Below are 27,002 nucleotides of genomic sequence, written 5' to 3' on the forward strand. Positions count from 1 at the left end.
TTATTCCGAACGGAATTGGGCGGAAATGGTTATTCGGCTTTATGGTTTTAGTCATTCGGTTGTCACATGTAGGTATACTTAAGCCGGCGCAGTTCGAGAAGCCCATCGGCTAAAAATCGGTATTGTCGTAATCTAGGGAAATAAACTCATTACAACCTCTTCGTAATTATAACGAACCCCAATTCGGCCTTAGGTTTTACTGTCCTTTTAATCTTAAAAATTTCATCTATCTCTTCATGCCAGCGCTGATTAAGCAACGTATACCTAAATATACGTAAGACTCGTTCACCAATAATTCAGATGGTATGCGTTAATTTTATCAGTAGGTGCTTTCGTCAGAGCAAAATCGAGCGTGCACGAGTATCCCATAGCGTGTATCGTTTTTTTTTTTTTTATTCATTTTTTTTATTGCTGTAGATCATCCGAATGAAAAATTCTCCGAATTATTTAGTTTTCTGTGAGATATAAACTCGGAGGGTAAAGCGCAGATAGACTCATACACAAATATATATATATATATACATATATATATGTATGTATACTTCATTCCTATGTGCATAAAAATTACCTCCTCCAAAGATCTAGGCGGGCTTTTGTTGCTCCGGACCGCGAACGTCCTGCATACACCACAGGTTATATACACTTGTCGGCGAAATACAGAGAAGATAAAAGGTGCTCAGTTTATGTGGTATCTCCGAGGTGTGATGTTAAAAATAAAAGAATTAGAAGTATGTATATACGAGAAATAAAACACTGACAAGTTAATATATGACGTGCCGGAGCTGGAGTAGAATGAACATTTCTTTTTTCTTTCATTCCTCTTTATTTTCTCTTTCGGTTTGTTTTCCTTCTTTTTTTCCCCCCAAAGCTTTAAGGGGTGTCAAGGCGATTCCTATTCAGCGTTACATAATGGATAAAGTCACGCATGTATAGTTGAGCTGTCGTTGAATGCAAGTTATTCAAACATCTATACCTACATATATATACATACTCGTGAAGTTATGCTTGTAATATTCCGAGCCCATTTAACCGTGCCCATAAGCGTTACTAACTCAGGACATTTCTTCTTAAGCTGCGATGACATCTGATACAGTTGATCCACTTTATACACCTTCGCATAATGCCTCACACATGTCGTCACCTTCATAGGCATCGAGACGCATCCATGCACTCATAACCCAGCTATTGATATTCAACGAACGGCGGGAGCTGCAGTTGAAAACAAACTCGATGTAAGTATTACGTGTCTACGTCTGTAGTAGTAGCGCGATCAGAACTCAACCAATACACCAGCTGCCGCGGACCAATAACAAACGGGTTAATTGTTGTAATTGATCGTTTTGCAACTAAGCTTTTATCGGGTACCGAAGGATTCGATTCATCGTTGCGCTGCGATGTTAATTATCGATGAAAACGCCTGATTCGGTTATTATGCATACAACGTGTACGATAGTGAATAAAATCGTAACAAAGGTCAAAGATCACACATTTCTCTGGGCACTGACGGGGAATAATCGAAATATACCGATGCGGCTGGTACCTACAACGACAACTATCATATTTTGTTATAGATTCTGGATTTTGATTGCGATGAAGAAAATATTTCTGCTCAAACAGACAGGAGGTACCTCGAGCTCTTGGAAGAGAACCACATCGCAGGCAAACTATCATAGCTGTATGCACGAATACTGTGATGAAAGAATACCGCAAAGGTGGCGTATCGTTGGAATAGAAAATTACCGCTGTAATTCGAAGGATCGAGAGACACATTCCGAGATCGTCGGCTGTATGGAGATCTCCCTGCAGCCGTACGCGCGGATTCGGAGATCTGATCAGAGGTGCCGCCATGTTTGCCGGGCGGCGATAACACAGGAAACGGAAACTAGCGGAAACAAAGCCTCGACAAACAGGCTGTGGTACCTCCAAGGAATATTACAAGGGTAAACAGACTGTAGCTATCGCTGCGAGGCGTTCGCCTCGCGTCAAATATTGTCACATCCACCCGGGCAATAGTCTCGTGGAGTACGAACGGGCGAACGCTGCAGGCTAAGAGCCCTGACACAGGGACCGCACCCAGATAACGAACCCGATCGAGGGGGTGGCGAATTACCAGGTAGGACCGTCGGACGACAGCGCAGATTTCGAGATAACGCGACATGCCCGAGGAGGGAAAACAATACAAATAGGCTCCGGGGAGCACGGCACTGTATATCCGGCGAGCCCCATCAGGCCCCTTCATCTATAAGTCCCCGTTGCCCGCAGGCGTCACCTCGAAACCACCAAAATAGCTTTCCCTCGTTAAAGTCATTTCATCTTCTTTTCGCTCCAATGCCACGCCCAAAAACCTTGCACTGACAAAGTGGTCACGATCCTCGACTTCTAAGCCTATATCATACCTTGTACCTTTATCTTATGGAAAGGTATATGCCGGTTAATTTACCGGTAATAAATACATTGTACAGCAATCGGTGAAATTACACGATTTACCCCCTAAGAATGAGGTGTCCTATTTACTGGTAGAACATAATGACTGCTATTGGACACTTTCTTAGTCATAAAAACCTGTCCCGTCGATATTATTTCAATAGTAAGGCGCCGTGCAGCTTAGGCACTGTTAATTGCTTTCCTGAAAACAATATTGCAACGTACGACTTTACCCTACTAAGAAGTTTCAGGTAAAGTAAGACGTGCCGCGTTTATAGATTTCATCCGTCGGAACGAGGTGACACTTTATAACCTACCCTTACTTTACAACCTGAAGACAAAAGTTTGGAACTTCATCGCAGATATTGAATGTGTGTATAATACACTCGACTCGATCAGCTTCGGTGTGAACCCTCGCCCTGAAATGCATATAGACATCAGGAACGCCGTACCGAGTGGCATTTCGAACGAAAGCTTCTGTTAAGTCCGATGATGGACGTGACTAATTATCGAGTTCGACTCCCGGACTAAATACTGGGTAGGTATACCTGAGGATGAATGAATGGCGCACGGAAGGAAATTGAGACACGATATAACACAGGCGTAGCTTGAAGGTTATTAACGGCGATAGTATTTTTTTCATTAATTATTGTTAGTTATTAGTTCCTAAATTAACGAGCTTGAGTATTAGTTCCTAATTGAACGTGCCTGAGTATACACATTAGCCAACAATTTAAGACAGTAACTAATAACTTGAAGCCGTTGAACCTCACGCGGCATGGACAAACATACCACGGATTATTGGGTGCTTTCGTAAAAATCGAGGTAGGATTTTGAGGGCGATACTCACGATCTCCTGATACGAGTCATTGCGCATAATGGGAAGTGAGGACAAGAAGACATCAAAAGCTTATCGAGTGAGTTTTGTAAACCCTAAACAATTCGAATAAGATCGAGGCCACTCTTAGCCTATTTCGAACAGTTGAGAATCCCCATTTGTTTCAAACTTTCTATCAATACATGTAACCCATAATAATAAGTATAACAGCGTTTCAATTTTATGTTACCAACGTTTACGTACATATTTTCTATGTCTGACGATTGGTGAAAAAATAGTAGACCAAAACAACAGATTTCGCGTATTCCAGGGATATAAATCTCACTATTATGCCTACAGAGCTCGCTCCAATCTTGTAACATGTCAAGGATTGGAGAGGCTTCGATCAGTGGTAAACACACATACGAGGGCGCCAAACTCGTGCGGCTCCGACACTCGAAGAGGAGGATTCGGGTATCTTTCGGGCGCGGCCGCCATCGGGGATAGATTTGTCACCGGGTTCGCTTCTCGGTCCGCGGGTATCACGCGTGCAAACGAACGCGGGGACCGGCCTCGACGGGAGGGCCTCCGGGGCCGGAGGAGGGCCAAAGTAGGAGGACTGGAGGAAGGAGCTTGGTCTCTACGTATACGCTATACGATGATAATATCTGTCCCCCGCGACGGCGGCGACATCAAAGCGCGGTCCTATCCCCCCACCCCTTTAGCCAAGTCCTCCTCCCCCTCCCCTTCGAACCCCTCCTTACTGCTTCTCGCCCTCTCCGTCAGCATGTGATGCTCACTGGAATAGCAGTCACGAGCCACGGGCATTGTGTTCACACATTTCTGTAATGGGTACACGTATGTAACATGGGCTCATTATGCGGCATAAACCGACACTTGGATGATGGTGTATACTGCGGTACAGTGCCTGGATGGATTCAAGAATCAAGGGACGCACCCAGTGGAAGGCCATGCGGCTCACGCAACGAAATCCAAATGTACAAAGACAACCAGCAATTAGGTAGTGCGAAAAGGTATAAAAGTATTCGGAACCGATGCATGGATTTGACGATCAAGTTGAGAATATCTCCTTCAGTCGCGCTAAGGTTAAACGTAGTATTATTATACCTACTAGAATTATACTAGTATTAAGATTTGTCTACTAGCTGTGTTCACCCATTCGGTAGTCTCTTACGCCTATCTGCAGAGTGCGCATGAATATAGAAAGATACTTGCTGTGATTTTTAATCGCGGTCACAGTAAACACTCTAGAGTTTGGTTAGGAAAATACGGAATTTCGAGTAAGGAAAGTGAGGACGCTTTACTGCGGAGAATCCGAAGCGCGTGCCAACACATGCCTAATACTTTCACTTTAATTCTGCACTACAGAGTATAAAAAAATATTATTTGTAAATTGCGGCCGAATTGCCGACGTTATTTGTGTAATAACTTAATATGTACAGCTACTTTTAAGTTACACCTACACCTGAAAAATTGAATAACTTTGTTGGCCGGTTGGTACAATGAATATACATATACGTAGTTTCACTTTTATAACCCTCTGATTGATTTTACGGATCATCCCAAATTTTTGCAATTTCACTCGAGATGTATCCTCAGTATTTCACCACCGTCTGCTGGCCTACAGGCGGTTCTACTAACAGCTATACCTTGTATGGTATGGCATAATATTGCACTGGACCGTATTATGGCACACCATAGTAGCCTGGTTTACCGCAGTCTACTCAAGATGATCACTTCGGAGAACTCGTTCCTCCTTTAGCTAGTACCTACGTAATAACTTCATCACGACGGGACTCCAGAGCGTACAAATTTGCAGCTGCAGAAGAAGAACTCTTTAGTCTGCAAAAGCAGTTGCCACATTGCCAGATTTGGAGTAACCAAACGATGAATTCAATCGATTTCGACTAAAACTACGGTTTATAATTTACGTAACGTAATTTATTTTTACAATTTTTAATTAGCGCACGATATAAAATCCCATCTGCGGCACCTCTAATCATCAGATCGCCAAGTAATTACGCCAAGTGCAAACAGTATATGGAAATACGATGGCTTAAAATGCGTCGCCTTTAATTGGCAGTGACGCAACTCATCATTCCGAGGCAGAGCAATAAAACGCGAAAATAAAACCCGTGATGATCCGCATCGGATTCCGCCAAATGAAAACTCACCAGAACAATATTACCCGCGCGTAATTTGTGTTAATCCTATTTTTATTGCGGTTCAGCAAGTACGTAATCAACATTTTATACACGTATACACCTACCCTCGATATTTTTTTATTACCCATTGCTAGGACGTCGTCGGCGCTCGCACTCTTTCGTCCTATCGCATCCTTGAACATTGCATTACCGAAATATTAAAATCCATAAATAATTTTAACCCACAGTCGTGAACAAAGCCTTAATAACGCAAGGCACGCCCGACTGACGATGAGTTTGTTCGCATTTATAAGTATAGGATATAAGGCGCGTTGAAGCCGCACCTTTGCCTTAATGTACCGTCCGATCCGCCCGCTCGGTACCCACACTGCAACTCTCAAATAAACGCACTCCTCGAGACTTTATAAAAGTGCAGCGCGTCTGGCATGCCTGCAAAGAAAATTGGTAAAGGATCTCGAAAAGAGGACTCGATCCTCGAGCGTACTTGACTAGTAGACAATCAAGCCTTCCCCACCGAAAATAGTATATTGTGCAACAAGGAGGCAAACTCGGTCATTTCGCGATGAGCCTAAGTTTGCAATACGAATCGAACGTGATCCGAAGACGAATGTTGCAAATAGCGGAGGCGAAAAGACCGCTTTATATGAGTTAAGAGGAGTTAAAAGTTGTCTTTTCAATATTCCGCGCACGCGCATTCGCAGACTCACTTTACCGTCGTAGAAACGAGTACTTTGCGTACGGAAACCACGCGTGTAAAAACGCGTAAAACATGCTCGCGTTACATAAACGTTGTCTTCTTTTCGCCTGCGGAGTAACGCGTGGGGTCGCCTTTCGACCCTGGTTTCAAGGTGCGTGCACAGAGAGCGGATGTGGCGCTGGGCTGGACAAAGTAAATATTTGACCCGGTTGACACCTCGGGTGTTTTTCTGGCCGCACTTCCCGAGGTGGAGCGCTTCCTTTGTCTTAGGACGACAGCATCTCGTCCGTATTGGCAAATAAAGAAACATCGCGCGTCCCTTATCTCGCTTCCAAATCCCGCGCCCGTTAGAGGGGGTAAATTTGCATACCGGTATTTCGGACGCGGTGCAGATATGTTGACTCGTGCGCAAATAACCTCGCAACCACCCGAAATCCGGTGCAGCCGTGGAGCTCGGTCAACCGGGTTTTGCCTTCACCTTTGGGGGAAAATAATTGCAGGTACGAAACTCGCCGGCTTCTCCGGCAGGTACTGTTTCAGCCTCCGTAAAACCGAGGATCCGGGCTCTAGGCCGTAAGGGTACCCCTGCCTCCCTGCGGGCCTCCTCTAGACATTTTTCACTCTCTCTCTCTCTCTCTCTCTCTCTCTCTCTCTCGTCTGCGTTGCAGCGTCACTTAACGGATTCGCAGCCAACCTGCAGCCGAGGCGCGACGCAACGCTTCCCATTCATACAACCGACCACTTTTAACCTCCATTCAAAATTTGCTCAGCTGTCTAATTCCGGCCATTGAACACTGCGCGCCGCGAGGAGGGCTTTGGTCCGTGTTTCAGCTCGCGAAGTTATACAAATTGATTTTCCTCGCTCGGTCGGACGCCCCCAGAAACTTGGACTTTACGAGACGGAGAGTCTATGGCAGCCTTCTCTTCTTTTCCTAAATTGCCCATTTAACCTTACACAAAGCCTCATTCACTATCCGTATACCGAACGCTCAAATTTTCATCATTTCTTTCAGTCCAAACATATAACAGACTTGCGGGAGACTCGGGAAAAGCGGGTTACAGGTACCGACTCAGGGTACAGCCCCTTACTCGTGTTACAATTTTAACGGAAAATACCAATCAACCACAAAATATCCACTTGAGGATTTGAAGAAGCGAAAATATTTTCATGTTATTTATACCTAATACAGCTATACATGTACGCAACTTAAATATGATTGCTGCCGAGAGGAGAGAGAATACTTTTACGAAATAAAACCTAACATTTCCGAGTATCCATCTAAACATACGCTGTATGAAGTTCCGGTACATTTTACGACTGCCTCATTGATCCCGGAATATTTTTGCAGCTGATTCGGCAGTCAAATGCCGCTGGGCGTGATGACGTACAAAAAAAGTACACAACCATTCGTACCGCAATATAGATCTGCATGGATGTCTCGTTGCACGATAACGTGGAACGAGACATCGACGCAAGTGACGCAATTTTGGGATAAAAATTGAAATAATGAATCACGCGGGCAGAGAGTCAAATTTCCACTTCTATTTCCCACATCTTCAAATAGACGCAACGCAATGCGAGTCGCACTCCGAGACCCGGAGGGTAGGAAATTCGTCGTTACAAGAAAAGTTCGAGGAGCAGGTGTACCCACTCACCATTCTCAGTGTTTACACAACCTGTCCCTTCGCGCAATGTAAGAGGAAGGACGCGTACGCGCGGTGCGACCGCGGCAATAAAGAGGCGTTAAAGCTGTTAAGTTATTAGTTGTAGGTACCGCGAGACGTCGGAGCGTGGCTGCGATATGAGAGACGCACGACGATGCGTGCAGCAGAGGTAAAGACAGGTATACCGGGTCGTCTAAGCACCTTCGGTTCGGCGAATAGGTAGGTGAGCGAAGGACAAGGGGTAAGGGAATGAGGAACGTGTCATGCGGCTGGAACGCGGCCATGTTTAACTTGGCCTTTGAGTTACTTCGAATTTTTTTCGACGATGCCGAGCCGGCTCTTCGCAGCTCCGCAGTTATCGCCGTCCCGGCCGACGCTCCGCGCAACGCATCGCGTGTCATCCATCCGACGGAGGAGAGGAATAAGGAGCCACAGAGCCGCACCGCCTCGGAACTTGGGATGTGTTTGACGATTTTCACTCGCTATTACCTTAACGGAGCAATAAAAATCGCCTGGTTGGCGCGGCTTATATTTGCGGAACCGCGGTGTAAGCTCCGCTTGTAAAACCCGAGGCCGACGCTAACAACCGACTATATTATTCGCCGTACCGAACGACTAATCCCCGATACCGTTTTACTTTCGACGATTCACGTTATTTATACACGCCGCAAGCCGTTCGACTTAAGTTGCACCGTGTAACACGGTGTGCCGCGTCGTTACCCATGTATTGTACGGGTAATATACGACTCGGTGTCTGTAATATTGCCTTACAGGCCGTTTGTGCAGCAGTGGCGAGGGGATTTTTTTACTTCTCAAATCTTGACAGTACGTAATTCGGGTTGGAATAGAATTTTAAGCGAAAGGCCTAGATATGGATTATATCTGCATCTTATTACATCAGGAACATCTTAACAGCTGAATAATGATCTTTGGTTAAAAATGTAATTCGTCAAATTCGTGATGGTAGAGGAGGAATTAGTCCACCTTTTGCTTGATTATAATCGGAAAATAAGCTTCTTATCGATTAGTCTTCGTTCTCGCAGGTATGAGGTCTGAATCGCGTTGAAATCCGTTACTGCAGGGTAAGAATATCACGTCTTATGCGTGCTGAATTTAAAAATTATAAACCCGACGTGCAGTGCCATTTACTTTTGTAATATGTGTCACTATACGGAACACGCGGATAGTAAAATAACAGTCACGTATTTCATATGCTGCGTACGTTTCAGAGTCGAAAAGGTGAAGCAGGTACCGTCAACCCACTTTCTTATATCCTTGCAGACCATACTTCAAACAATTATGCGTCTTGTACACGGAACTTACTTTCGTCTGTATACAGTAATAATGCTAAACCTGCACCAAAAACATGGAATCTTGAACAATTTTTTGCCTCACTCTCTCGGGTGTTCTAACTAGATCTGTTTCAGCATGAAAAAACAATATTTTCTTACGAATATTTAAACTGAGAAATTTGTTCCAGTCAATCGCGTGTCGATAGTATGCGAAGAATATTTGGTCTCAAAATTTTTATGCGTCAAATTTCTCGTAATTATGTAGGACGAAACATATTTCCATTTAAATTTCACGACACGAGACAAAGTAGGCGAATCTGCCGACCTGTATAACGCGTTGATTGAATCCGGCCGTACGTATATAACGTTACAGGTATACTACGGCTTCGGGAGAATTTATCATTTAGTAGAAAGAAATGTTTTCCTCGATTAAACAGCCTCGCCTCCGTCGTCGTAAAACTTGTCTAGTTATAAGAGTTTGATTGGTGATCAAGCGAAACGAACAGTTCTTGTAATTTGGTTGTAATTAGCAGCATGTCGCGCGTGTCCGTGTTTCCTTTTTCGCGCTGAACCACGTGTCGATGGTTTTTATATTTATTCATTGATATATTGATCGCCCATCAATGAAGGAAATATAAGCAGAGGTGATGATCACGCGGCCTGCACTATGTGAGATAAATCTCGCTGGTATACGTATACACTATAGTAGGTACATCAAACCACCTGCACGAGAATGATAGATGAGGCGGACGAAATCGAGTCCTATCATTTAGTACCTATGATTCGACGTCATATCGTGGTCGTGATCGGCGTTTTTCCTCTACATCATTTCCTCGGACTTATCTCGTCGTACGCATTACTATACCTACAAGATTAGTTTGCGTAATCAATTTGTAACAGAAAAGAAGAGACTGGTTGTTTCACATATTTGCATAATTAAAGTCAAAGGCAATGCGAGCTGCTTCCTGCAGATACAAGTCGACGTCCCGTAAGTGAAACACGTGTATAGAAGCCGATAAAAAAAGGCTAACCAGGCAGCCAGCTCGGTTATACTAATCGTTTGTAATAGAATTTTGACAATCTCAGAGGAACGCCGAGTGATGGCTTGTACTATGCTACAGGTACGTATGGAGGTCGATCGTATGCAAAGTGAGAGATAAATTCCTGTCGCCTACGTGTGTAAATTTTTATATATATGTATATATATAAAAATTTACACACGTATATATATATATATATATATATATATGTACCCGCGTACAGGTATTGTGAGAGAGACGGATTTACCTGTAACAGGAAAAACAAAATGTCTCAATAAAATGGTGGGTTTTTGGAAAACGGGTCTTGTACCTCCGGTGCGACGGTTGCGGCCGAGTTGTACGGATATCGGGCGGCTAAATAACGACTCGAGACTCGATCGGACATCGCGAGGGCAACGCGAGGATATGTTGGAGCCGTGGAAGAGGACCTCCGGGGACGAGCTACGTGGAGGATTAGCATACGAACACCGTCTTCGAGGAGGTGGTGCACTCGGCGTGAGTGATCGCCCACGCACCAAGGGAGATACCCGCGTTTATGCGTAAATCGAAGGGACGTCGTCGTGTCTATAAACTGCATACGTGCCTCGCGGTTAACCCTGGCCCAGCGCACATATAGGTGTATCGTATTATACCTGTACGAACACGCGGCGATACATGCGTTTCGGGCAGACCTCCGCGCGCGATAATATTCTACAATCTGCGGTACAGAACACGCGTGTAGACCATGCACATCGCACCAATCACCGCTGATCCGGCATCCTTGGGTACTCTACGGCCGTTCGGATGGGTCCGTGCAAAACGTTGGGCAACATCTGTGCATGCGGAGCTACAGGCATGCTGTTTTTCTCACTCTCGGCGTAGTCCATTTACACTGCTCGTAGGTAGGTGTATCTTATACGGGGTGTTCGGTCGGTGTGAGTAAATTGTACGAAATGCCTTAACGCGGGTCGATCTAGGAATATTGCAAAACCTAATCATATGGGAAAAGTCGGACGATTTCGCTCGTCCTTCTCCTTCTCATTCGCACGAGAACGCAATTCAAATATAAGATAATACGATTATCTTCTCATTTTTTCAGCTCGTTATTGTAACGGCGAATTTTACAAGTATGTGGGACGGCCCGAAAAATGAAAAACTTGAAATTTTGGCGGATTATAACGTATTACTTGATATCGCAGAGAGGAACGCAATGAAATAATGAACAGGTTTTTATGTTTTATGTGTTAGCTATATGAAACGCGTGTAATATTATTGTACAAATATTTACCTTGAGCAGTGGTCACCCAGTATTTGGAGTAAGAAAAACGGTGCGACTTAAAAGCATAATACCGCCGCCGCGCCGCCGCGGTTGGACTTCGATAAAACCTTTATATCTTTGCTCGGCTCGTAAAAATCTCTTTACCGCGCGGGTGTAAAACTCGGTATAGGCAACGTCGAGGACATCTTGACTCAAAAGCCAGTATTTATGTATCAGAGCTGTAAAGTTTTACCTATATTGTTCATGCATTGCGTGATAATCCCTAATCTTTAGTGCCGATGATCTACTTTTGCAGTATTTTCAGTGCAGCGCTGGAACTCTGTTAAACGACGTGATCGAAATTTGATACTCAATTTTGATCACAAAAATTAAACTCTACAAAAAATGATTTGTGGTGTCGTATAAAGAGCCTAGTGCTGCTACACCATTGCTTATGTAGATATAAATTTATGGAGAAAATTGTATGCATTCGTGCTTCATTTGCGAGATGCTTCAAGGTGGTCGCGTTATATAAATGGCAAAAAAAACTGGTACAGAAAGCATTGAGTACAAATTGGTAAAAGATCGCCGTGTAGAAAAACATTTATACAACTGTAAGCGTCCCTGAGCACGAATATGACTCAGATTGTCAATCTTAGCTACGAATAAATTCATGGAAGTCTTCTATGCAAAATGTAAATGCTACAACACCTAGGCAGGCACTGGTTGTCAAATTTTCCTGAAGATGGTCGGCGAGGCCCGGCCGAAACGTCGTAAATCATTAAACAGTATCCCACTTTGACCAGCATCGACGAATTATCTCTCTATCTATTTCCCTGGTCACGAATTCATCACAAAAACCTTCAGCTATCAAAATTTCATTTCAAAAACCGATTTAAACATCGTGACCTTGTTCATAAACCCATAAACTCCATAAACCTTGTTGAGGCAAATCATCGTACCGATAAATCCTATATATTTTGTGAAACGTATTAGCTCGATCCTACTTCACAAGTAACTCAGGTCGTGGTCAGATGGTAATTGAGTGACGACCGTCACGCGCAAGCACCTTTACTATCGACAGCGGTCGGTAAAAAAGTATTCGCGATCAAGCAATCACTACCACTGGTATTTGTATGTTTGAAAAATGAATTACCTGGTGAGCAAATACTGCAATACGGAATTACTGCTGCACTTTCTATTTTCCTTGTTTTCTGTTCATAAAATACAACGTGTTTCTTACGTGAGCGGAAATATAGAACTAATAACCGGACCCTCTCGTCTAATCGCAAAAATTTGAGGTTTCTCTCTGCACGAAATAGATTTTCCATACGAAATTTCGACATATCCAGGACGGTAAATACAGGTCTGTTACCGACTCGTAGTCTACCGTACTGAGCATCACAAAAGCACTAGATAATACGAGTAGACAATAAACAACATGAATAGATAATTTGCAAACTATATGTATATGCTCCAAATTCCCAGTCCCAGGGAAATAAGCGTAACCCAAACTCATGCGAACTCACCGACATTGTCGAATAATGGAGGAATTACTTGGATATCTCTGCTCAATTCTGGGGAAAAACAATGAAACTCAAATTAATTTTAAAAATTCAGTTTTAAATGTACTGTATTGAATTATTGAATAATTATTAAAATATGGATTCTTACCTCCTCCAGGCTACTTCATACTTGGATTGCAGCAGTCCTCGTTGCACTGTCCAGATCAAATGAAATCACGCACTTCTAAACTATAATCAGAAAATGACAACATATTACTCATGCTGTATATACGGGTTGGACGTCATATCACTAAAGACTGTCTGTTTAAGAAAAAAAAAATTAATACCCCGCAATATACCAATTCATTTGCAATTGCATTTATGTCGCTGAAACTAACGGCCGGACGTGACGGCTGCGCGCGGCCACCCGTCAAGCAGTAAACGCTAGCACAGAAATTCAAAACACACCAACCTATGCATTTTTTCTTCATGTACGCCTCTATATTGATAATCGTTGTCTGAGATATTATGATAATAGTTGACACATTTTTTTTCGATTGCAAAACGGGTACGGTTAAGGTCGACGCTTATTTTCGTATAGTCCTATGAAACTCGTGACGGCATGCGACTTGGAAGTTGAAAATTTTACAGAATATTCTTCAGACTTACAGAAACTCAAATCAAGTCGAGTTTGCCTGGGGACGGCGTTTTTTGAGTTTAAAAAAGTTGTAATCTATCATCCGCGTAGTCAAAATTTAACGATTTAAAAATAGACTCATATGCTAATTTAAGAAATAAAAGATTGAGGATACGCGACGTCCGGCTGCCAGTTTCAGCGACATATCTCATTTTGCGAACGTGTATCCCTACGAAAGACGCGATTCGAAATCTTCAATTTAAACACGGTCTAAATCATCTAAATTCCAGACCGTCGGCGAGCGTGGTTTAGCCTCAAGTTTCGTTCCAATTGCTTGAAGCAATCGACGCCGCGCGGTGTGCGGAAGGAAGTCTTGATTGGTTGGAAGAGCCAGGCGAGCTGGGCGCAGCGTAATCAAATAACCTTTAAATTGCCGAAACACGCAGCGTCAGGCGTAAATTTGAATTTTCTGACGATTTTCAGCCGAACATAGTATACGTAATACGTAATATGAAAATCTTGTATTAATTTAGGTTTAAGTTGGAAAATATATTAATAATTGACAAAAAGTTGTCGCAACCAAAGTTGTAGAGAATCAAATTTCCTGCAAGTTTGGTTATCACTATTTGTACTAAAAAGATGAAAATATATGAGTCGCTTGACAAAAACATATTCTATCTTACATTCAAGATGGCGGCCGAAGCTCCTGTACAATCTGGTTGAAATTGTGGAGTTAGACTCCCAATATCCCCCGCCGCCAACTATTAGAGAAATAAAATTGACTGTTTAATGAACGCAGTTTCAATATTACGGGTGATCTAACGCGAAACCAAGGCGTCCACAAGGGATGTTCGAACCGTTCGGCGAGAGGGTTAATACCGACATTTTGTTCTGCCAATAAAAAAATACACTCGAAACTGTTGCCATGGTAACGTTCACACAGCACGTTTGAGTTAATCTGCGACCCTTTTAAGTTCCGAACAAATAATAATTGTGATCACTAGCTTTATGCAATTTCTAGGTGATCTGCCTCCCTCCCATACCGCTATGCGCTATCAGAGATAATCCTTATTAATGAAACTTACACATGCCTCCCTTCGCATTCTCACAAAAAATTGGCCTCAAAAAAATAGTCACTGAATAATGTCTCCCAGCTCTCTTGCTATGGCTACGTGAAAACATAATTGAACATGGAGTGGGAAATCGTGCACTCATCCTCGAAACAATCGCGACAAAACAAAAATGGAACATTCTACAGCGAACGGCGTACACAACACATGATTTTTCTACAAATATACAGAAAATATTTAAGAATTTAGTTTCTCGTGAAAAGTACGTAACGGTCGAAGTGCGGTCGTCTTTTGTTAAACTTTGAAAAAATCATTCGCAGCCATACCACGTAAAACGAAGCTCTGGGTAGCTTTAAACTGTTTATTTGAGGATTACTGAGTAAGGGCAGCTACCAGAGACCGGGTTAGCAATAAAACACCGTTAAACTAAACAAAAGTACGTGCAAATTCGGGACGCAGACTCGAGTTATGTTCATACTCGTCGGCATCCCAGAATTCCGTGAGTACCCTGAAGGTAGCGCAGGAGCAGCAACACTACGCGGCAAAATTTGAAAATGTGGTGAGCTACGTACAAGCGTTGACTGAAGATATACATAAGTACATGATAGATCATTTTTTGTCAAACGTTTTCCAGTAAATTTTGAACTTACAAAATTTTTTCACAACGTAATTTCTACTTTGACTTATATATGACTATAATGAAAAACGTTGTGAAAAGCTTCCTACTTGATTATTATTTTTCATTTTAAATTTACCATTTTGCTCACTGAACACTCTCAAAGGTACGATTCAGGTCCGGCAGGGGGCGCAGCGGTCACTTTATGTGACTTAATACCGGTTTGAAGTTTCTGCTAATTACACGTGTAGATACCGTGAATACTGAGCTGGACAGTAAAGAGGTTAGTTGAGCTTGGTTTCCTTATTTCACATTTAAAAAATATCCCACCGGTATTTCGTCAGAAAATTATTCAAATGCCTTTCACATACGTTTGCTTATCATATTCGTGAGCGTAATTTAACGTTCATGCCGTCGCAACTGTAATATAATATGGTTAACGTTTCACATATTGTACGTTAGATTGTACGGCTTATTACAGTTTTCTAGTCAGGTGGGTAACACACACCTTTATTATGCTACACATACATTTGTGTGTATATTGCATCAGATCCGCACTATTTGACAGCTGTGCACGTGCAGTTCGCGCACGCGCGAGTAATTGATAAATTTCTAGGAAGAAACGATGAATTTGGATTTTCCCATAGAATTCCCCCTCGTTAAGCTTTGCTCATTATATTAATCACTGCACGACAGTAGTCAGAAGGTATCTAACCCTGATACAGACTCCATATGGGTTTTAGAGGCTGGCTATTTTATTCTTACTGTCAAAAAAAAAAGAAAGTTGCATAATAGATTTTTCTGTCCTACCTTAGGAATAAACTTGTAACACTGTTGCAATCATTAATTTTATATTCAATAATAGTCGCGATACCTCAATTTTATCCCTACGTATCCCATTTGGAAGTACTTGTAAGTATTTAAGATATAATTGTATCCTACCAGGCATTCCATATACTGAAAATTAAATACTTGTGCTTTCGTCTAGTTAACCAGTAACAAATACCTCTGTTTCAGAACTAGTTATTACCACTTCTTTGAAATGAGTCGATTGACGTGGGAAAAAAAGCATCACCTGATCACCAGGAATTTATCCGAATGGTTGGGTGATGAGAAGCTAAAAAGAATCTTAAAGCAAAGAGACCTTAAGGTATACTGGGGCACTGCAACTACCGGCAGACCACATGTTGGATATTTTACACCCATGTCAAAGATTGCTGACTTTCTACGTGCTGGAGTTGAAGTTACAATATTATTTGCCGATCTGCATGCTTATCTCGACAACATGAAAGCTCCTTGGGATCTCCTAGCTTTGAGAGTTCAGTATTACGAAGCTGTGATCAAAGCCATGCTGAAATCCATCGGGGTTCCACTCGACAAGCTAAAGTTCGTCAAGGGATCTGATTATCAATTATCTAAGTAAGATATTTTTTATTTTATGACATAGACACGACACTGAAAATGGAAATTGATGTGTAATCTTATTTTTGAAAGTGAATTCTATTGCAATTCTTTTCAACTGATGATATGTTGTTCTTAGTTACGTTTTCTCGTTATCACTCAAATACTCCAGTATCGGAAAAATAGTCATATGACATGATAATGAATGATGCATGCATGCATATTTGCAGAGGGTACACCTTGGATGTATATCGATTAAGCTCTCTGGTAACTGAGCATGATGCAAAGAAAGCTGGAGCTGAAGTTGTAAAGCAAGTTGCAAATGCATTGCTTTCTGGTTTGCTCTATCCTGGTTTGCAGGCATTAGATGAAGAGTACCTTAATGTTGATGCACAATTTGGAGGTGTAGATCAACGCAAGATTTTTACTTTCTCTGAGAAATATCTTCCCATGCTCGGCTATGAAAAACGCGTACATCTGATGAATCCTATGAGTAAGGCCTTGTGTAGTGTTTGTGTTTCTGAACTTCTTTTGTTTGGTAATTGAATATCCATATAGTTCGGATTCTGTGTTTGCAGTTCCAGGATTGACTGGAGCTAAAATGTCATCATCCGAGGAAGATACAAAGATTGACCTCCTAGATAGTGCTGCAGCTGTAAAAAAGAAGCTCAAGAAAGCATTTTGTGAGCCTGGTAATATTACTGAGAATGGAATCCTTGCATTTTCAAAGCATGTTGTATTTCCACTGATGAAAGGTGGTGAAAAATATGTTGTTAAACGTAGTGAAGAATTTGGTAAGTAATTATTAGCTTCAAATTTATACTCCGTTTCAATTGCATGTCTGTAGAATATTTTATACTAAGGATTATTGAAATGACTGTCAAATTTCCAGGAGGTGATATTGAATTTGACAAATATGAAGATCTCGAAACAGCATTTGCTGAACAAGTGATTCATCCTGGTGATTTAAAGGGCGCAGTTGAAATTTATGTCAATAGGCTTTTGGACCCAATTCGTAAAGAATTTGAGCAAGACCCTAAGCTAAAAGGGCTCAACAGTAAAGCATATCCTCCCCCACAGAAAGAGAGTAAGTAATTTGTGCTCGCTCATCTTACCAATCGCTTACTGTTAGAGTATTGGTTTTCATAACTATAAAGAGCAAAGAATTATTTTACAGAGCAAATCGAGGAAATTATACCATCTCGGCTTGATATCAGAGTGGGCAAGGTTGTTGAAGTGCAAAAGCACCCTGATGCTGATGCTTTGTATGTTGAGAAAATTGATTTGGGAGATTCGAGTGGTCCTCGTACCATTGTAAGCGGATTGGCAAATTATGTGCCCCTCAAAGAAATGCAGGACAGATTGGTCGTAGTCTTGGCTAATCTGAAGCCTGCAAATCTTAGAGGAATTCAGTCTCATGGAATGGTCTTATGCGCTTCTGTGTAAGTTCAAAAAATTCGAATACAATCAAGTAAGCAATTGGGATCAATGATTTGTCAAAAATTCAATCTTTATCACGTTGTTGAAAACAGGGAGGAGCCTACGAAAAAAGTAGAGCCCCTACAACCACCATCTGACAGTGCTGCTGGAGATAAAGTTCTGGTGGAGGGTTATGAAAATGGGTCACCTGATGAAGTTTTAAACCCAAAGAAGAAAGTCTGGGACAAACTTCAGGTAATTATTTGTATCATTTTCATTTTACTGTACATCAAATTCCCATTCGATCTTTGCAATAATGGAATTATCTTTTAGGCTGATCTTGCTGTAAACGGTAGTGGAGAAGCTGCATGGAGTGGCAATCTGCTGTTGACAAAGAACGGGGGCAAGATTACGTCTAGTACCTTGAAAAATGTCCCCATCGAATAACGTATTCAGATGTAGCTTAGATTTTATGACCAGCATTCATCAATGAATTACCTCATGCGATAATCGGGCTCCGTTTTATTTTATACATATACTGCAACTGTACTCCATGGATTTCAGTATTACTCCATTTTGGCTGTATACTGTTCTAAAATGTAGATTTTTTTCTTGTCTGAATTGTTTTGTCACCAGCCGTGCTTTATTGTAAACAGTTTTTTTTTTTTATATACATCCATTTACATTTTAAAGAAATAATATATTTTTATTTCAAAATACAGTTCCTGAAACGCTATAATGACAGTCACCAATTATTAATGTGTGTTGGGAATACTCTTGATTGTAGATTTTAAGACAGGGAGGATAGAATAACTGAAGTGGTTGTAAATGAATTATTACGTTATTTTTCAACATTTTTATAAGAAAAGCGGTATAATATAAATGATTAACTTAAGAAATGTGAATTTCATTTAGAGTTGAACAGAAATTAAAAATGTGTTTTAATGATCTATTATAATAAGTTCATCGATGCCCCAGTCTTCATAACTATTGTCAGGTAAGTAGCGGCGGATAACTATTGGAATTTTTCGCTGTTTCAATTCTTTCATGGCTATTTGGAGTGGGTCAGTTTCTCCCTCAAGTTCGACCATTACAGGGGCGCACATCGCTATTTGCAACGCTCGTGTTCCTAATACTCTTGCTCTTTCGTACCTGTTGAAAGAAAGTCCAGTTTTAAAAATAAACTTCCGACAAAGTTTAAACAGTACTAAATATTGCAAGTATGAGTAATATATTAATTACTTTGTCATATATCTGGTTGTGATTCTTTTTGACTTTTGAACACTGCCTTGAGTATCGCCTGCCGCTAAGAGTTCTATATTTTCACCATCTTCCTCTTGCTGCTCCAATTCGATGTTGTCGTCATCGTCTACATCATCAAAGTCGTCTACCACTCTGTAACAAGTCAATAAATTGAGAAATAACTATAAAAATTTTCAGAAACAAAGGGCTCTGGGATTCCAAGTAACTCTGAGCAATTATATTCTTGACGAGTTAACGACGGGCGCGATGTTTGTGATACACGTGAAAACGTTCTGCAGCGAACATAACCTTTTGACATGTGCTTATTGATCTTGGGGAAAATCCATAAACACAAAGAGGCATAGTAATTCAAAAAGCATATTTACTCGTCTCCGTCGAACTCGTCGTCGGCCATCCTGACTACGAAAAAAGCTGTGTAAGAAAGAAACAAACGACACTCGATATTTAATTCCAAGCACGCACGACAGCGGATGTGATGGGATATTGGGGGCGTGACGTTTCGATGTTGGTAGCAATCAAAGGCGACACCACACGACCAAATTGGTTGGTATATCTGATTTCAGCGTTCGCGTCACTAGTTTGTACTTGGTTTGCGCTGTTGTCAGCAGACAGATCGAGAAGGAGACGGACTTACGGACGCACTTCTAAGCATATTACGGACGTATTCGCTTTGTTTATAATATTTTAGGTGACCGGTAAGATCAAAAAAAACCGCTCAAAATGTGTGCGAAAATGGCTTTTCAACACCAGGCGGGGACGGCGATGGAGTGCCTGAGCGTGAGTATCGAGTCTTCCAACTTGCCTGTCGTATAATCAGGATGTTTTTTGCACATTCAAAACTCTTCCTGTTTCAAAAAAATATTCATACGACCGCGAGTCCGTTTTACTTATTCTGCTAAATTTCGAACGCGCCCAATGCTGTCTCTATTCGAAATTAAAGTAAAGTAAATATCGGATTGTTCATGATTTTGGGCTCTAAGGCACTTTGAGGTGTGTCTAGAACTGACCGGTCGAGTTCTGTTGACAGCTCATCGCCCACAGTTAATTACTTCTAAGGACAAGCATGTAGCCTATCGGTTATCACCAAACGGAATTTTTTTAATGCTATGCACTTAGCTTCTCAGTACTTGATAACTGCTGATATCAGTAGCTGAAATTACCGGCATTATAAACACTTGTACATTTCTGCTGTTCACTTTACACCAGAGAATAACATTCTATACCTTTTTTCGTAACAAGAATAAACTCCTCCAACCAACTTGTACGTATCGAATAAATATTCCATTCTCCATTCCAGATCCCTATCACGCTTCACAAAGAAGCAGAAATTGATGCCAACGGAGAAGAGGTGATGAAATGTGGATTGAAAATAGGTGGAGGTATCGATCAGGATTTTAGAAAAAGTCCACAAGGCTACACGGACAATGTATGATAATTTACCCACCTTATCTACCTTAGTCTATTGTATTATAAATTACAACTCGGCATATTTTAAACATGACAATCTTTTATCGTGATGTATGTGCAGTCATCGATTGAATTTTAATCTCTGGTGTCAGAACAAAATGCAAATGCAGTTCATTGTTATCCTTCAGCTAATTATCAGTCTGACTACTTGGACCTGATTATCTGAGTTTTCATACGCCCTTAGTTTTCTGAGTTTCTGAATTATCTGGAATTTGAACGTATTTGTTATACTTATTCTTCATTTATTTCACTATCGAATAAATTTTTACCAGGGGATCTATGTAACGGAAGTCCACGAAGGTTCGCCAGCAGCAAAGTCAGGATTAAGAATGCATGATAAAATCCTCCAGTGTAACGGTTACGATTTTACAATGGTAACCCATAAAAAGGCTGTTGGATACATTAGAAAGCATCCTGTACTAAATTTACTTGTGGCACGAAAAGGGGTCACCAGCACCTAAAGTGTGCTAGCGTAATGATTATTGATTAAAATTAACTACCTGTTCAAGAGATTGATATTTTATTTTGTTCAATAAGGTGTTAGCAATGCCAATTTGCATCGAGGATGTAGCGTTGAGAGGAAGAATTATCTCGAACAGAATTAAAGACTTTACAGCTCAGTATTCACACTCTACAGACAATCTAAACATTCGGCAATCAATGATCGTAATCTGAGTAGCTATTAGATTTTAAACATGGTCATAATGGTTTATTATTTCTATTAAGCGAGGACTCAAGTGCGTAAGATGACTCGTCCCAGTTAAAGTATTCTCGAGCGTCTTTTTATTCAGAGCAATTTTTTAAAATTCATCGAAAGATTATTGTCCATCGAATCGCGGTTGATACAAAGCTGTACCTGCTGGCAAGGTCAATTTGAATAACTTTGTGAATTAGACGAGATTTTGTTTCTACTTAAGTTTTAAGATTTTATCATTAAATGAATATCGGATAGAATTAAAGCAAATACTTGGTATTGCTAACTTAAAACGTAAAGGATATACATATACACTAATTTTGAAGCAGGTGGCAAATGATACATAAACATCCTACCTCCCTTCGTGTCATACACATAACACCCAATTAGATACTAAGTAGGATAAGCAGGTTCGACGGGACCTTTGATTTAAATACATGTAGTTATCATACGTACCTGCTTGTAAAAATATTAGGATATATTATATGATTACTAGATTTTCGTTATTTATTATTGACATAACGACAATGCTATTGAAGTTAAAATACAGAGACAAAATTCATTGATATTGATTGATAAAATACCATTTGAGTCGCCCTGAAAGAAAATTTGAATGCATTACTACTGCAGTTGTTAGGAAAAAATTTATATCTATTGTTTTGTAGTAGGATTTGCGGAAATTCCAGTTGCATGTGTTATGTTCACAACAACTTGGTTCGAAATCAATGTTAGGTTGAAATTGGGTACATACCACATTTAAATTTGTATATTGTATAATAAGAATTATGATTCTGGTTACTCAGTTCAGATATGATGTTTGTTTTACATCATATTACCAAAGAAACTTACCTGCTATAATTTTTATAAAAAACAATTTTCGTTCGACATCAAGTTGAAGGAAACAAAGTATTTTGAAACAGATACAAAACATTGAATATTGTGTATAATAATTCCAGTGTGGTACTTTAAATGAAGTTTTATGATTTTAACACAACATTATTAACAACGTTTTCGGTATTTCGTTTTTGTAATTATAATTTTTTGAAACAGGTTGGAAAAGATACGAATTCCTAGTTCGACTTGATTTAACGATACGAAATAAATTTTGTATTAAGTTTCACTAAACAGCTCATGTCGAGAGTGAAGGGTATGAAATTTAATTTTTCTGAAATCCCAAGCAAGTCATCTATTTTCAGATATAATCGAAGAACACATCTTAATTTTGCATATAAACAGGGCCTCTGCTGTTTACAAGGTCCAATAAAATTCAATCTACCGACCATTTTTCAATGATTGTTGAACCGATAATATTGTCAGCAATGATTTACCAAACGCTATAATTGAAAATATATATGCGTCTAGTATATACAATTTCATAAATTATGTAAGAGACAACAAAATATCATCTCTTCTATAATTTTTATGTAAATTTCAATTTAAAACATTAGCATTTGTGATAAGCATTTATTGATTTCGCACAATCTTTGGTATTTACAAGGTTTATATATAAAATAAATATATGTGATAAATATAATTAACTGATAAATTACTTTATACTCATAAATAATTTTGTTTCAGTTTGTCAATCCACGTCAAAGAGAAAAAAGTATGTGCAGGTACATTAATAATATCCGAATAATTTAAAGATCGTAATACAAACATGTTTTTTTTTTTTGCAATACGCTTTGTTGGAGAAAGTTCCTTGATCAATGTAGAAGAAAAAATTCACTTTCGGAATGATAGGATTTTATTGCATTTTTTCATGTTGTATAGAGAGTACTGTACTGAAATAGCACAAAAGTAACGAAACCATTAATTAATTCGATACTAGCACCATACGCTCAAACTGTAAGATGTAAGCGCACAAAGCATGGTATTTTTATTTCAGTTTCAGAAATATAAGTACCGACTTTACTGCCTGTACCTATGTTCAGATTTACACAGTCAGATGAAGCCGTGAGATTAATGAGTTGTTAGGTACAGAGAGTAATATCAGTATTACGTAAAAAATATATAGTTTCAATAACTTATAATACAAACTTATTAAAATAATGTTTTGCAAAAAAAGCTGTATTAAGCAAGAAATGAATATGAATCTTTATTGCCTTAAAGACATCATATTTATACCAATTCTCTAGTTAATTTTTCTATTTTCAATGGTAAAAGATTAACAAAGTCTTTGCAGACACTCAATTCCACGCTCATCAATTCTGCAGCTTTTTCATCCTTCTCACAGTAGCCAATCAGCGCTTTGTAGGCATTCAAACTATTTCGAAGATTTTCTAGCTGTGCATGTTTGTCAGGTGTTATGATTTTATAATACAATCTTCCCAAAAAAAAGTAAGCAAATAAGGCGGGTCTAACTAAATCTTCGGAAAATTTGTCTGGGAAATTGTGAGTGGCTGGATCCACCAGAGAATCTAAAAAATTCTGAAAGTTTCCAATCGCACTCCTGGCAAGGTTATTGATTTTAGTTAGTGCCTGGGCGGTCGGTCTTTCGTTTGACGCTTGCAGACGTTCAAGCTTAATATCTAAAATATCGCAGTAAACTTCGCCCAGTTCAATCCATAGTTGCCTGCACACAGTTTGGTAATACTGTGGATTTAACTCTGTAACAATCTTTTCTAAGGCGTCGACCCGCCGCTTGTGCATTTTAGATTGGCGATCCTCATCCTCTTCAAAGAATGACAAGAATTTAAAGAGCTGCGAAACGTCTTGTATCACTTGCACGTGATCCGACGCATGACTCTCCAATGTGTAATACTTTTTTGCCTCATCAAGCCATTGTTGGGAGTTCAGAAATATCGTCCTGGCATCGTTGAAGTCCAAAGCATATTTGTCTGTCAGTTGATTTGCAATAGTTTCAATTTCTTTCTCTATCTTTGTGAATCTTAAATTCTCGATACATTCTTCAGTGACCCCCGAGTTCTCATCCAACTGCATCCTACTTATCTCCGAGCACATTTCGCTCGTTTCATCATCGGCATGATGCATCAGCCTTTCTTTGGATGTACTCAACAGCAGGATCCCATATTTTGCCCAGCACCTGGCGACGTCTGCGCTTCTATGTCTGAACGTTTCCCATTTTGCTGCCACCACTTCCTCCGTATCGTCCAAACTTCTCAACTCATCCTCGTACTTTTGCAGAATATATGAAGCTGCAGCCAAATGATGTTTGGCCTGCCTAAACCCTCCCTTTTCCATAAAATATTGGGACAAAGTCGCAGCATTCAAGGCCCAGTCTACACAATCCAGATCTTCGTGGTTCAACTGACGTTTCAGAGTCATGTGGCAGTAGACTGCGGATTTGAGGTGATCCTTTAAGGTTCCATAGATTTGCGCCAAGTAGTAGAGAGTCAGAGTGTGGAGTCGTTCGACTATTTCCTCAGCGTCTGTGTCATCGTCATCATCCTTCAGATTGAACAATGCGGCCATAAGTACGGGTTTGGTACTATCGCTTTTTTCAATCGCAGTAAAATCCTTGTATATTTTTTCAGCTTTTTCTAAATATTTCTGGGATGTTTTTGGATTGTCTCGCTGGGCCCAGAGTATTCCCAGCTGATTCAGAGCACTAAGTATAACTAATATTGCCTCTGGTCTCAGTTCTCGGTCAATCAAAAGGTCCACGCAGTTGGTCAGTTGCTCTTCACCGGCTGCCAATTCCTCCGTGTCGACCGAAATTATCCCCATATTGAGCCAGATAACAGCAAGCATTGCTGTCACAATATTTCTGTCGTGTTCTGTTATATTGTCGTCTAATATTTTCACAAGTTTAATCTGCATTTCCTTGAGTATATCGGCTGCCGCATATTTACTTTTGTACGGCTCACTCTCCGGGTCCAATTTACTGTGCTCGTCCAGCAGCTTTCGAACCTTGACGTATTTCTCCTCGAGGTCCACTAGAATCTCCTTATTCACACTATCGAGCTCCATTTCAACGACACTTTCGGACAATATACTGAAGTGATTGAAATTCAAGCTGCAACGACGACTGATTTATTTGATCCGCGTTTGAGGTTAAGTACCGGTTTTCCTGTTTTCTTTTCGTCGTCTACGCGGTGCGCAGACCATTTTGCGTTTTTCGTCTCAAGCAGACGCTGTGAGCAGACGACATAGTGCGATCCGTAGTCTCAATTAATCCTGAAAACTTGTGCAAAGTACCGAGGAATTCAGAATTTGCGTAAAATATGGCTGGGCTTTTGAAAAAGGTAAATGTCTAACATAGTTGAATTATTGGTATTTCTTAGAAATGGGATTGCAAATTTTTCTTTATGGCAAATAACGTCAGGTGTTACACAACATAACCTGTATATCATATTAATCACTTCTCGAATACGCGTTGAGAAACGGTATTTTTCAAGAATTGGAGCGTTTTAAACGTATTTTTTTATTGCTGCGCCAGTAACTATAAAGGTCATCGATCCTTTCGAGACTCACTTATGCAAAATTCACTACCAGTTAGACATTGTCTCTGGTGGATGGATGTAGTCAAAGAAAGGTAACTGCTCGTGGCTGCTTATATTTGATTGTGAGATATAATAAAATCGCTAACTGCTCAAGTTGTATTACCATGCTTCTGTTTTTTTAAATTGATAACTAAAGTACTTTGCAGAATATCACAGAAGTCCTACCATTGTTTGATGGAAGGATTCTTTACGACTAATTAACAACTATAAGATTCATGACTGAGACATTTGATTCGTATGTTTATATTCCAAAAGAGCTGTGACTTTTTAAAGCCTTTTTAAGTATATTCAATGCTTTTTAAATGTTCAATATCAAGTATTCTCTTTTTTAGTCAACAAATTTAGCCAGGGTGCCCGTTGCCCCGAATCCACATCATACTTTGGGAGTGTTGTACAGTAAAATTCTTAGAGCCGTCGATAAAATGCCCAAGGATTATCCCTACAGAATCAATACGGAGAAAATTGTTAAGGAACGAGCTGCTCATGTGAAAAATGTAACTATTATTACACAGTTTATTTATTAATAGTTATTCTTGGAAGATTATTAAATTATAAACTGATCAAGAATGATGTCGCGTAAAGTCGCAAATCGTGATTTTCATTAAGGTTTATTGAAAAGATATGCTTGTTACCTTGGTAAGAAAAAAGATATTGACAAATTATAGGATTTAAATCGTTTCAGAATCTAAAAGTGCCAGACCTTGAAAAAGCCATAAACTGTGGCCAAGCTGAAGAATTAATCCTACAAGCTGAAAACGAATTACACTTGGCGAGAAAGTTCTTAGGTTGGAAGCCTTGGGAACCGTTGATCCAAGAAGCACCTGCTAACCAATGGACTTGGCCACCGCACAAATAATATGTGAATCGATTACGCATATTTAAAATGTTTATAATCATTGCATACGCAAAGTAGACAATATTAATTGTATATACGTCTGTCTCCGATTATAAAATAGCAGTTTTGGAAGAAATTACTTGTTCCTGAAAATAGATATCATTAAAGAAATGAAAATATGCATGGACTAATCAAATGAAACTATGTCATCTTAATTAACGTGCTTCTGCATTGAAAAACAGGTCAAGATTTTTATTTAAAATATTCAAGA

The 27,002-nt window shown here is 40.1% G+C and overlaps 5 protein-coding genes across 7 annotated transcripts; 3 read left to right on the forward strand and 2 right to left on the reverse strand.

Annotated features, from left to right (window-relative positions):
• Positions 1-15,381: 15,381 nt before the first annotated feature.
• Positions 15,382-18,516, forward strand: LOC124297673 (tyrosine--tRNA ligase, cytoplasmic). 3 transcript variants are annotated; one of them, XM_046748955.1, is made up of 8 exons: positions 15,382-15,469; positions 16,204-16,605; positions 16,818-17,080; positions 17,166-17,381; positions 17,480-17,674; positions 17,765-18,029; positions 18,120-18,261; positions 18,340-18,516. In XM_046748955.1, the coding sequence occupies exons 2-8, from the start codon at positions 16,229-16,231 to the stop codon at positions 18,451-18,453; spliced, it is 1,572 nt and encodes a 523-aa protein (XP_046604911.1). In that variant the 5' UTR covers positions 15,382-15,469; positions 16,204-16,228; the 3' UTR covers positions 18,454-18,516. The 3 variants fall into 3 exon arrangements, with proteins under 3 accessions (XP_046604911.1, XP_046604903.1, XP_046604920.1); XM_046748947.1 differs by lacking the exon at positions 15,382-15,469 and adding an exon at positions 15,490-15,679; XM_046748964.1 differs by lacking the exon at positions 15,382-15,469 and adding an exon at positions 15,819-16,098.
• A 331-nt stretch (positions 18,517-18,847) lies between these two features.
• Positions 18,848-19,786, reverse strand: LOC124297728 (DNA-directed RNA polymerases I, II, and III subunit RPABC2). The gene is made up of 3 exons (XM_046749040.1): positions 19,635-19,786; positions 19,249-19,401; positions 18,848-19,158 (listed from the first exon to the last, which is right to left on the reverse strand). The coding sequence occupies exons 1-3, from the start codon at positions 19,661-19,663 to the stop codon at positions 18,948-18,950; spliced, it is 393 nt and encodes a 130-aa protein (XP_046604996.1). The 5' UTR covers positions 19,664-19,786; the 3' UTR covers positions 18,848-18,947.
• Positions 19,787-19,842: 56 nt separating this feature from the next.
• Positions 19,843-22,964, forward strand: LOC124297734 (tax1-binding protein 3 homolog). The gene is made up of 3 exons (XM_046749048.1): positions 19,843-20,046; positions 20,567-20,695; positions 21,009-22,964. Exons 1-3 carry the CDS (start codon positions 19,990-19,992, stop codon positions 21,195-21,197), a joined length of 375 nt encoding a protein of 124 aa, XP_046605004.1. The 5' UTR covers positions 19,843-19,989; the 3' UTR covers positions 21,198-22,964.
• LOC124297666 (KIF-binding protein-like) lies at positions 22,453-25,493 on the reverse strand. Its single transcript, XM_046748935.1, has one exon. The coding sequence runs from the start codon at positions 25,361-25,363 to the stop codon at positions 23,552-23,554; it is 1,812 nt and encodes a 603-aa protein (XP_046604891.1). The 5' UTR covers positions 25,364-25,493; the 3' UTR covers positions 22,453-23,551.
• LOC124297741 (NADH dehydrogenase [ubiquinone] 1 alpha subcomplex subunit 5) lies at positions 25,483-26,932 on the forward strand. The gene is made up of 3 exons (XM_046749055.1): positions 25,483-25,638; positions 26,229-26,390; positions 26,579-26,932. Exons 1-3 carry the CDS (start codon positions 25,618-25,620, stop codon positions 26,750-26,752), a joined length of 357 nt encoding a protein of 118 aa, XP_046605011.1. The 5' UTR covers positions 25,483-25,617; the 3' UTR covers positions 26,753-26,932.
• The last annotated feature ends 70 nt before the right edge of the window (positions 26,933-27,002 follow it).

Source organism: Neodiprion virginianus, chromosome 1, assembly GCF_021901495.1.
Source record: "Neodiprion virginianus isolate iyNeoVirg1 chromosome 1, iyNeoVirg1.1, whole genome shotgun sequence".
NCBI classification, from domain to species: Eukaryota; Metazoa; Arthropoda; class Insecta; order Hymenoptera; family Diprionidae; genus Neodiprion; species Neodiprion virginianus.